Genomic DNA, 12,084 nt, shown 5'->3' with positions numbered 1-12,084 from the left:
CCAGCACCAGTGTCCAGCAACGGGCCATCCACTTTTTCCTCTGTAGTCATGATTTCATGGGGCTCCTCCTTGGAGACAAAGGTCGACCAGAGGGAGAAGGCAGAGTATGCCCTGGGCCCCTTCATTCCTCCGGACCATCTGGTAGGAGGGGTCCGAGCCCTGGGGCCCCTGCTCCAGAGGGCAAACCAACCTTCAGTGGCCACCCCCACAGTCAGGGCATGGCCTAGGGGGCTTCCCAGGGCAGTCCCTCCAGAGGTGGTCCGGCCCCCAAAAGCAACAGCAGACAAATGCAGTCGACGAGCCCCCCCCCCAAGAACCAGACCTAGGGTCTGCCTCTCCCAGTGCTGCATCAAGGGCAGCTCTCCCCTCTCGGTCTCTCTGCCCTCTCCCCTTGGCCTCCCCCTCGCCATGGCCACAAAACACTGAGGAGGCAACTCCCACCAACATCTCAAGCAAGCTATCCAGGGCAAAAGAAGATGTAAATATTAAACAGAAACACTAAATCTACTAGAGCATAGAATAGGTAGAACTCTTGAAGATATTGGTACAGGCAAAGACTTTATTAACAAAACCCCAGTTACACAGGAACTAGCACAAAGAATCAACAGCTAGGATCTCATCTTATTAAAAATCTGCACAGCAAGACAAACCACCAATAGATTTGAGACAAACCATAATGTGGGAAAAATATTTTACCAACTGTTCCTCAGACAAAGGACTGATAGAGTATATAAGAACTTAAAAAAAAAATCAGAGCCCCCAAATATAAAGACGCAGTCCAAAAATGGGTGTCTGTAATGACACCTCTCAGATGCAGAGATAGAAATGGCAAGTAAATATATGAAAAATTGTTCACTGTCACTGATCATTCAAGAGATGCAAATTAAAATAATGTTGAGATTCCATCTCCAGAAAAAAATGCCTATTATAAAGAAATCAACAAATAACAAATGCTGATGGGGCTTTGGGCAAAAGGAGGCTTTCTCCACTGTTGGTGGGAGTATAGACTGGTGCAACCACTGTGGAAATCAGTGTGGAGATTCCTCATAAAACTAGGAGTAGAGTTCCATTCGACCCAGCTATTCCCCTTCTTGGTATCTTCTTGAAAGATTTAAAAGCATCCTAACACAGTGATACATGCACACTCATGTCTGTAGGAGCACAGTTTGTAATAGCTAAATCTTGGAAACAGCCCAAATGTCCATCTGATGATGGATGAGAAGGTTTTTGTTTTGTTTTGAGTTTTTTTTTTAATACAATACAGTACTACTCTATCATAAAGAAAGATAAGTTTGAGACATTTCTAGGTAAATTTATGCACCTTGAGACCATACTCTTAAGTGAAATAAATCAGACATACATTTTTAAATAACCTTATTGATTCTCTGGTATGAGAAACCAGAAGTTTAAATAAGGACCAAAATGTATAACTAGATATTAGGAAATGGGAAGAAAATGTTAAAATGATAAGGTGAACAAGGGGGAGTGAGGGGGAAGGAAAAGATAGGACAAGATAAAAAGAGAATAGAAGGAAAAAATACAAATAGTGCTTGTAAATAAGGGCAGAAGGGAGTGGAGGGGAATGGGACAAAAAAGCAAGATACATCATGTACAGGGACAAATTTATTATGATGAATGTTATTATGTATATCAAAAATGTACCAACAAAAGTGTTAAAAAAACCAAAAAATTTAAAAAGAAAATGTTACATTCTTATTAGTAAATTAAATGTTAATATTAGAATTTAACTTTTTTTAATCCCTTAAGTATCCTTACTAAGCAGAAGGTGTTTTTTCATTTGTCACTAATGAATACTTATATTAAATTGAAGAAATTATAAAAATAATGCATACAAAAAAGCCAGGTGTGGTAGCACATGCCTATTATCCCAGCACTTGGGAGGCTGAGGCAGGAGGATTGTTGCAAAGTTTGAGACCAGTCTGGGCTAGAAAGTGAGCTCAAGGCCAGCCTGAACTGCACAGTGAGACCCCGTCTGAAAAGGACAAAAAAGAAAAAAAAATAATGCATACGGTATTCTTAAGCAAAATACAAAGAAAAACAGGATTGCATATTATTGAATACAATTTCACATCTTACTTATCACGCTATTCATAAGTTTTCCAGAAATGTTTGTACTTAGACACACATATATTTTATGTTACAACATTTAGGTTTAGCAAAGCCACTCTCAAGTTGAATCATTCACAGAGAGTTTCACAGAACTCAGAAGATCTGTTCTATTGATAGTTATGGTTTATTGTACTGAAAGAATACAAGTTAAAGTCCGCAACAAGGAAAGGCACATAGAATTGGGCACCTGAAAGTTTTCCGTATGATCTTCAGAGCTAGCTTCTGCCTGTCATGATGTGTGACAGTATGCATGGAGCATCTCCATGCAGGCCAGTTCCTTGTGGGCTTGGTCACATAAGTATGATTGACCACCCTTATGGCTGGTCTTAGTCTCTATCTCCTCCAGAGTTCTAGAAGATGCATTGTGGCCTAAGATGCATTTCCATAAATCATATTATTACCATAGACTCTGTGGGTGTTCCAAGGCATCCAGTTAACAAGCAGGGCATTCAAACAGACCCCCCTTTGGGCAAGATTAATGATGTATAATAGCTTTGTGTGGTGATACGTGCCTATTATCCCAGCACTTGGGAGACAGAGGCAGGAGGATCGAGGAGAGTTTGAAGCCAGCCTGAACTATATAGCAAGCTCCTGTCTCAAAAAAGCTCAATAAAGGAAGAAAGAAAGGTCCGCTCCTTGCTTTTTCTGTCTTCTGCTGCCATGAACTGTTGCCCCACTGCCATGTGCTACCCTGCCATGGATCCAGCTGAGTATGGACTGAAACCTCCATAAACAGAGCTAGATAAACCTTTCCTCTTTATCATTGGGTGTTGGGTATTTTGTCTCCACAAAGACAGAAAGGTAACTAAGATACAGTTTGGTACTAGAGAAGTGTGGTTGTTACTCTGACTATACCTGACTATGTGGTTCAAGAGCCTTTGGGAATGGTTTGTGGGAAGAGATTGGAAAGGTTTGGAGATCCCAGCTGAAAAAAGTAAAGAGCTAGAATTCCTTAGGCTGTTCAGTATGGGTGATTGTGGTCAGAGATCAGAAGACTGATCGAAATCTGGCAGGTAAAGCCTAGGCTTGGGAGGTTTCCACTGGGAAGAAAGAGTGCATTAGCTATTGGACTTCAGGTGATGTATGTTATGGCTTGGCAGAAAGTTCGTCTACATTTTGCTTTTGTCCAGAGACTTTGCCTGAGGCTGAGATTAAGGTTGGTGGACTAATTTATCTGGCAAAAGAAATTTCAAGGCAATCTAATGTTGAGGTGGTGTCATGGCTTTTGTTTGGAGCATTTAGCCAGATTTATGTTGAGAATCAAGTGCAAAGAACCCAGCAGAATGATTTAAAATGTTGTGAGTTTGGCTAGAAAGGAAGCTCCAGTAGAGCTATGGACTGCAAAAATAGAGCAGAGGAGATCTTGATTGCTGAGAAGGAAGAAGAGAATAGAAAAGATGGCCGGAGGGCATCACAAGAAGCAGCCATACTTTACCCTTCCACCCTCAAAATTACAAAAGTGAAAGACTTTGCTTTGAGAGGAGAGCTCTAGAGCACCGTTTTCCAGACTGGCAGTAGCAGCACTGTGTTCCAGAATGGCAGCAGCATGTAAAATTTGTTTCTCAGAATTGGATTCAGAGTGTTCAGTGATTCACACAGTGGATCCCTACAGCCAAGTGAGAAAGAAGCCCGGCTGTTGCTGCAGCTGACCTTCACATCATCCACGTGATGCTGGTGTTAGGCACATGCAGAATGCAAGAGTTGTGGGGTTAGGAAGGCTTCTACCCCTATTTCAGAAGAAGGCCTGTGAGACCAGGCAATGTGCCCCTGAGAGGGCAGTGTGTTAAGTTGTGAGTGTGAAGCCAAGTGTGCAGTGAAGACCACAGAAGTTTGGAAAAGCCAAGAACGTTGGTCATGTTAAGGAAACCTACAAGGAGGGAGCAAAGCCAGCCCAAGAGAGAAGACATAGGAGCTACCACCACCAGAAGTGCCAGAGGGGCAGAGGCACCCAAACATTTTGGAGCTCACAACTTGCCACAAATTGCCATGCTGCACATGGAACTACAGGATTTAATATTTGTCCTGCTGGAGTTTGAACTTGCTTTGGTCCTGTTCCTTTGTATCCCCATTTATAACTTTGGAATGGAAATGTTTATCTTGGGCCATTGAATGTTGGCAGTGTTTACCTTTCTATTCATTTGTACAGGGGCTCACAGCTAAGTGTTTGCCTTAAATCTTGGAGGAGACTTGGGACTTGGACTTTTCAGGAGTCTTGAAATGGTCAGGATTTTGGCAACTCTTAGAGATGGACTAAATGCCTTTTGCATAAAGGGATGTACACGAGTCTTTGGGGGGCCAGGGCAGAATGTCATGATTTGTGTCTGAATGTTCTCCCAAAGCTTCATGTGATCATGAGGGGCTCAGATTTTCCAGTTGCCTGAATCTAGTTTGTGATTGGTTCATTGTCTAGTGCTGGGATTGGCAATGTAATTAATACACCTGCCCTAGGTTCATTAGCCTGCCATACAGTATAAGGGAGGGAAAGGTTTTCTCTCCCCTTTTGCTCTTGTTAATTTTGGTATCTTCTGTTGCCTTGAAAAGTTGCCCCTCTGCCATGCCACTCTTTCTTAGAGCCAGCCAATTACAGATCGAAACCTTCACAAACTGTGAGTTAAATAAACCTTTCCTCCTTAAAAAAAAAAGGACAGAAAGAAAATTTATACAGTTAATGCTTGAAATTTGTGAGGGGTTATGTTTCTAGAGCACACAGAAAATGTGAAAAACCACGAATTTCAGGTATGTTCAGAAAAATGCCTATTTTTATAGTTTAAACCCTAAATATGCTAGGTCTCCTGAAGTTAAGTGATTTATTTAATTAAAATACTGTATTAATTTTACCATAGAACGTGCAGTGTGTTTTGGTGGCATCTTAGGGATCTTAAGACTTTAATAAAAACAAAACCCAGGACCCTCAAGATAGCTATAGGTAGTACAGCAAATTATTATTATGCAGGAATGCTGGTGCATCTGCTTGAGAAGGGTTACAGAACAGCAGCCAGTCAGCAGTGAGGAGAACTCAATAATGCTGTTGGAGTGGCTACTTGCAAACCGCGACCCCCCACCATTTCGGAGGATGTTTGAAGTTTCTGTGAAACTGTGGGAATTTCCACAAACAATTACTGGTTAGGTTCTAGGGAAAATTCATGAATGACTGAGCCTGCAAACTGAACTGTGACTTCGTGGGTCCATACTGTACATATATGTATACATAGATAAAATCGGTCTATAAATAAGACCACCATATAGATGACTATAGAGACTTATTGGGGTGGTGGGAGTGAGTTCAGTTAGGTTTGCCTTGTGATTTTGAACTTTATAATGGTGTGGGAATGATGTGCATTCAGTAGAAGGTGTGCTTAAATTTCTGTATTTTGATATTTTCCTGGGCTAATTATGATTGGTGAAATACATTCTTGTAGTGTGAACCATAACTGTCAGTCATCTGTGTGTTCCTAGGGTAGACAGCCAGCGCTTGATAGCATATGATGTTGCTAAGCTGTGATGTTTGATAGAATTCATTAGGATAGCTATGTTAAGTGCATCTCCAAGTTATGATGAGTTTACTAGAAGATAACTTCATTGTAAGTCAGGGAGCATCTGTATTCTGCAACTAGATTCTTTTAATAATATATTTCTCATATAGTTAAAGGTTTGTACATGCAGATATACATATTCAATTTTTACTATTTAAATTATTCCTTTACATTATAGTTTAACTCCTTTTACTAGATCCCTTTCTTTGCAGGCTTGTAAATTGTTTTAAATTTTTCCCCATAACATACAGTGCTACTACTGACAACATTGTTTTATATATCTTTGGGCACTTTAGAAGTACAACTTGGGGATAAATTCCTAGAAACTGAAATATGGGTCAGAGTCTTTACAAAGTTTATGTGCTGTTATCTGTGATAAAAGTGACAGAATATTTTGGAAGCAATTTAAATTCCCAGAAAGACTACTTATTGGTACTCATTTCATCACACACTCACAGAATAAATAATATGTAGTTTTGTAATGCAAAATTAGATACAGATTTTAGTTTTCCAAAGCATATTGATAATAAACTTTTTTTTACTATATTTGTAGCTCTGACTCCTGAATAATAATTGTATTTACTATCATACTGAGGAAGTTACTGCTGAAAGTCATGAAGAATGTGAAATTTCTCTAATGTGTAACAAATCGGTGACAATTTGACAGCTGCTATTGTTTAGATCAGTATTTAAGTAATATATGGGTGTGTATGATAACTAGCAAGTAGATTGTTGGAGGTAGCATCCTTTTGTAGAAAATTCCTTTTTACAAAATAAACCTATACAATTTCTTTTGAGAGAGTCACTCCGCTATGAGATCCTTTATAGGAAGAAAGGTGTTTTCTCAACCAATCATACCATGTAACAACCAATTTAGCCTTCTTTTATCAGCTAATTTTTCCACATCAATAAGTGTTAATTATTTGGAATAAGTTAAGTAGGTAATATTACTTTGTTTCTTATGAACTATTATAGTATCTTAAGAGACTTAATTTTAATATTTATTTTTATTAGCTACCTCAGATCTATTAAAAGAATTTTTTCTGTCCTACTTTTTTCCCTGTTTTAAAACATCTCTGACATTTTTTTCTTGACCAGTTTTGTATACTCACTCAGAGGACCTTAAGTACCATTTTTAGCAGTACTTTCATTCTTTACTTTTTATGATATAATTAAAGCTAGTTAGTGCCAAATTAAACAAATACAGCAGCAGATAAAATATGATTATACTTACAGTATTTTATGTTCCTAAAGGCCCTACACTGTGAAAAGATTAACTTTGTTTACTTGCATGAATCGCATTTTCAGTTTTATTATATTGTAATTAAGTGTTATTTATGTTATATTTTATAATAGGCCCTGATTTTGTTGTTTGTGATGAAGGCCATATTCTAAAAAATGAAGCATCTGCTGTTTCAAAAGCGATGAATTCTATCCGATCAAGGAGGAGGATTATTTTAACAGGAACACCGCTTCAAAATAACCTAATTGAGTGTGAGTTAATATCTGTGATTATGCTGTTGATTATTGGTATTGCCTGAGAGATAATTTTGCAAGTTTTATTATTTGCCTTTCCTCTAGTCCCTGATTATGATCTTTTAGATCCAGTGTAGTTTATTTTGAAAGAATACCAATCTTTTCAAATGAGATGATTTGACTCTTTTCTATTTTGTTGTTTGTGTTGCTATTTATTTCATTGTACCCTGTTCTTTATCTGTTCATTTCCTTTTTTCTGTTTTTTTATTGTGCTTATAGAAATGCTGTTTCACAGTGTAGGCTTATTTATTATAGGACAATTGATAATGCCAATGAAATACTCTGCAACTGAGTTAATATAACCTTTAGTATAGTAGTGATTACCTACTTACTATTTTCATTCAGTGTATCTTGTCTTCACAGAAGACCCTCACTGATGGTAAAATTATGGTTAGATTTATAGATCACTTGTTTTATATGTCGTAGTTCTTATAAAGAATTTTGATTCGGAACAAAATGTCCTTAAGTGTGTGTTTCTAAAACATTTATGACTAAGGCTGGAGGGGGATCTTTATGGTACGGCACTTGTGTAATATGCCTGAAGCCCTGAGTTTAATCCCTGGTATTTAAAATAAATTCATGTCTAGTATTTTAGGATGATTTTAATTTCAACTTCTCATCTGATTTATGTAGTCTTTTTTTTAATAGATCAGACTTACAACCAATATTTATTGTACACTTAGTTCGATATTCTTTCCTTGTGGCTTCTTATCTTTATATGATGTGTGTGTTTGACATGGGCATTCTTTGAGAAATTTTTCTGAGTCTTTTAAACTATCATTAATATGGTCAATGAATTAATGTATTCTCTCTTAGATCATTGCATGGTTAACTTTATCAAGGAAAATTTGCTGGGATCCATTAAGGAATTCAGGAACAGATTTATAAATCCAATCCAAAATGGTCAGTGTGCCGATTCTACCATGGTAGATGTCAGAGTGATGAAAAAACGTGCCCACATTCTCTATGAGATGTTAGCTGGATGTGTTCAGGTACAGTTATGTTCCATAATAAATTCTTGTTACTTTTTTATTGTAATCTCAAAATATTTTGTGAGTTAAAACTTTAATTATTTTGTGTGTTCTTTCCTCCTTTGCTTGTAGTATATAGTTTTAGTTATATCTCTTTGCATTGTGGTCAATAGTTCATGCAGCATTCAACTTTTAGTAAAAAGTTTCATTAGAAAGTTTAAAACAGAGTTGATTAATAGCTAAGTATCAACCTTAGTATTTTATTATGTAGATTCTGTAAGACAAAAGTTCCTTAAAAAGAAGACAGTTATATTTTGATTAAGAAATTCTGCCCTGACCCTAGTTCTGTAGTACATGATTCTAAACCTCCCTCAGTTGAAATAGTTGTAGAAGAGGCCAGTATGAATTAAGAGAGAAACCTCTTTTTTTTTTTTTTTCCGGTACTGGCAATTGATCTCAGGGCCTTGTGCTTGCCAGGCAGGTACTGTGCTGCTGAGCTACATCCCTGGCCCAGAGAAGCAATTTTTAAACTAGACTTTTAAAAGCCAGATGTGGTTGTGCACCCCTGTAATCCTAGCACTGAGGAGGCACTAGCAGGAGGACCATTGCTAGTTTGAGGCTAGTCTTGGCTACATAGTGAGTTCAAGACCTGCCTACATAGAAGACCACTATCTACCTTAACCTTTCCCTGTATTTTTTGCTTTTTCTGTATAGAGATTATGTTGAAAACTTAAGTTGTTTAAGTGGTCATTTAGACATACGGCCACTTCAATTTTAAACATGCCTGGTGTACTTTTTTTTCCTTCAATCAGATTTTATTGGTACATTTTAGATAGACATAATAATCACATTCATCATAGAGAATCTGCCTGGTGTATTATAGTATCTTTTTACCTGTGTACCATGTTGTGCAATCATGTAAAATACATTAACTATAATCATATGGATTACTCTGTGATTATAGTGGAGATACACATATATATTTTGCCTCTTTGAGACAGGGTTTCACTGTGCAATTCAGGCTGGCTTTGAACTCTCTTTGTAGCCCAGGTTGGCCTCGAACTCACAGTGATCCTACTGCCTCCACCTCCTGAGTGCTGGGATTACAGGCATGTGCTACCATGCCTGACCTTGGGTATATATGTTTTAAGAAAAATTTTTTTATATCTTTTTTGCCTATTTCTTTATAACTATTAGTTAAAAGCAATGAGAATTCTTAAAGCAGTTTATTTCATTGAAATACTTGGATTCATTTTCATTCCTTTTCTTCTTCATTACAGAGGAAAGATTATACAGCATTAACAAAGTTCTTGCCTCCAAAACATGAGTATGTCTTAGCTGTGAGAATGACTTCTATACAGTGCAAGCTATATCAGTACTACTTAGATCACTTAACAGGTAACCAGGATACTTACTGTTTTTATCTTCTTTGTAAAGATAGTGTTTTTCTGAAGACTGTTACACTAGTAATTTTGCCATGTCAGTGTTTTCTTTTCAATTTTATATGTGGATAAATTGGGTATCTTTAAAAGCACAAAATTTCTCATTTTAAAAACCCTCTAATATTGTCAAAATAGAATTAACCTCAAGAAGCAAATGGATAGGAAAAACATTTGCAGTGTATATCTGGGGTGCCTTTAATTTGTAAAGAGCTATTCATGATAAATTATGAATATGGACTGAGCTCATAAAAGCAGATGTAAATACATCCAGAGTATTTAAAAATACACAATCACATTAAGATGAATATAAAGTAAATCTATACAGTTGCTTCTTAGTTATCAAATCAAAAATGATTGAAGGCAGAATATAAGGCAGGACTTGTGCAATGCTATGTTATACTAAAACTACACACAAATGCTTGAGGTACACCAGATTTAAAAGTTGTTTTCTGAGTGGTTTTATTGTGAAGAAATTTTTAGTTTATCACTCTTTTCTATTTGCTTTCAAAAATACAATGCATAGATACTGTTTTATCATCAGTAAACTCCTGTGTGTGTGTGTGTGTGTGTGTGTGTGTGTGTGTCCCTTTGTTTCTGCCTGGGGTTGTTCCTCTTCACATAAAAAATGTAGCTTCTGTTCTGGAGTGAGATTTCTCACTTGTTGGTCACTTATTCTGGAACCTTTTCCTAAGTCATGTGCCAGGTTTAGTGGATACAGATTAGAAAGTGCCAGTCATCTCTTTGTGGATACAATAATTGATCACAGTACTAAAGGACAACGAAAGTGTGCAAGCATCTATTGAAAGGTACTCCATAATAGCCAAAATGATACCCTTTTCACAGTATCAATGCATTTTACATAGTAAAATTATAATGATACTCAAGAAACTTTCTGGCTTAGGGAAAATATTATTTGCATCTAAATATTTTACAGAACTGCTTCTTTTTAGGGTTTCTTTTTATGGGGGGACAGGGTCTTGCTATGTAATTCAGGCTAGTTTTGAACTCACTTTATAGCTCAGGCTGGCCTTGAACTCATGGCAATCCTCCTGCCTCAGCCTCCAGAGTGCTGGGATTACAGGTATGTGCTACCACACCTGGCCCAGAATTGCTTTTTAGGTGTTTTTTAAAGAAAAAGTTTTCTTTTTAGTTGATGAAGGAAAGTCAGTTTTAATGAGGCATACATTTTCATTTGTATCTATCGGAAGCTATTAGGTTTAATATACTGTTCTGTTTTGAAGAATAAAAATTGCAGGCTGGGCGTGGTGGTGCACACCTGTAATCCCAGCACTCGGGAGGCTGAGGCAGAAGGATCCTTTTGAGTTCGAGACCAGCCTGGGCTACAAAGTGAGCTCAAGGTCAGCCTGAACTGTATAGCGAGACCCTGTCTCAAAAAGACCAAAAAAAAAAAAAGAAAAAGAAAAAGAAAAAGAATAAAAATTGCATACAAAATTAAAAACTGCATATTTTTATCCCAATGAGAGAATTATAGTGTAGTTTTAGAAGGATGTCCAGATCTTTCATTAGCCTATGAATAATAAAGAATACTAAATTTGATCATTTAACTTAATATTTTTCCTTTGAAAATTTTTATTTTATGTTAACAAAATTGCTGCATGGTCAGTGTTTTAAAATATTCGGGAATAACTTACCTTTAATAGCCCATTTGAAATTGTTAACAGCTTTGTTGCAGATGTTAAATTGTAACTTTGTGACTGTAGCTCAATGAGAATTTAAGGCTCTTTTTTCCTGTCAGTGTAATTGATAAGAGAAAGTATCTACAGTACCAATTGCCAAAGCTTTTAAGCTCTCAAATACATGATTGTTAAATTATTAAGTATTCATGAATCTTTAAGTTGTAGACTGTGGGTTTTCCCTCTGTTAAATGTGACCTTTGCAATAAATTAGAATAGTCTGAATTAAGTAGCCCCTTTCAAAAATCATCAACAGAGGACTAAGTAGGCAATATTAACAGCTAGTCTGTCTTGATTCTTTTTATAGTCCACCACTGCAAGTCTGTTGAAATATCACCTTCTTTATCTCACTTTCATTGAAAATGCTTAGAGTATGGGGCATGGTGGCCCATGCCTGTGATCCCATACTCTGGAGCCTGAGGCATGAGGATGGTGGGAGTTGAAGGGCAGCCTGAATTATAGAATGAGACTTTGTCTCAAAAAAACAAAAAAGCTTGGAACTTTATCTGTTACACATTTGAAAAATTCTTTTACTTCTATATTAGACTCATATTGTGCTTGGTTTTAAGAATTTCACTTAGATTTTGCTTTTAGTCCTAGTAGTAGTTTGGTGTGTATGTGTGCATGGGTGCAGGTATTACTGCTGATTGAACCCAGAGCTTTCACACTGAGCTACATACTCAGCCTTTCTTTAAAATTTTGAGATAGGGTCTCCCTACGTTTTCCAGACTGGGTTTCCACTTGTAATCCTACTCCCTCACCATTGTATAGTCCTGGG

At 37.1% G+C, this 12,084-nt stretch overlaps 1 protein-coding gene across 6 annotated transcripts in view; it reads left to right on the top strand.

Annotated features, from left to right (window-relative positions):
* Atrx (alpha thalassemia/mental retardation syndrome X-linked) overlaps positions 1 to 12,084 on the top strand; it is a 305,334-nt gene that overhangs the window by 188,739 nt on the left and 104,511 nt on the right. For all 6 annotated transcript variants that reach the window (XM_005412622.2, XM_013508825.1, XM_013508824.1 and 3 more), the window contains 3 exons: positions 7,020 to 7,157; positions 8,016 to 8,191; positions 9,451 to 9,568. In XM_005412622.2, coding sequence (XP_005412679.1) covers positions 7,020 to 7,157; positions 8,016 to 8,191; positions 9,451 to 9,568 — 432 coding nt within the window. The remainder of the gene's footprint in view (positions 1 to 7,019; positions 7,158 to 8,015; positions 8,192 to 9,450; positions 9,569 to 12,084) is intronic.

Source organism: Chinchilla lanigera, unplaced genomic scaffold (genome assembly GCF_000276665.1).
Source record: "Chinchilla lanigera isolate Chin_1 unplaced genomic scaffold, ChiLan1.0 scaffold00156, whole genome shotgun sequence".
Lineage (NCBI taxonomy): Eukaryota > Metazoa > Chordata > Mammalia > Rodentia > Chinchillidae > Chinchilla > Chinchilla lanigera.
Note: the sequence above shows the minus strand (reverse complement) of the source record. Positions and strands in the feature narration are given on the sequence as shown.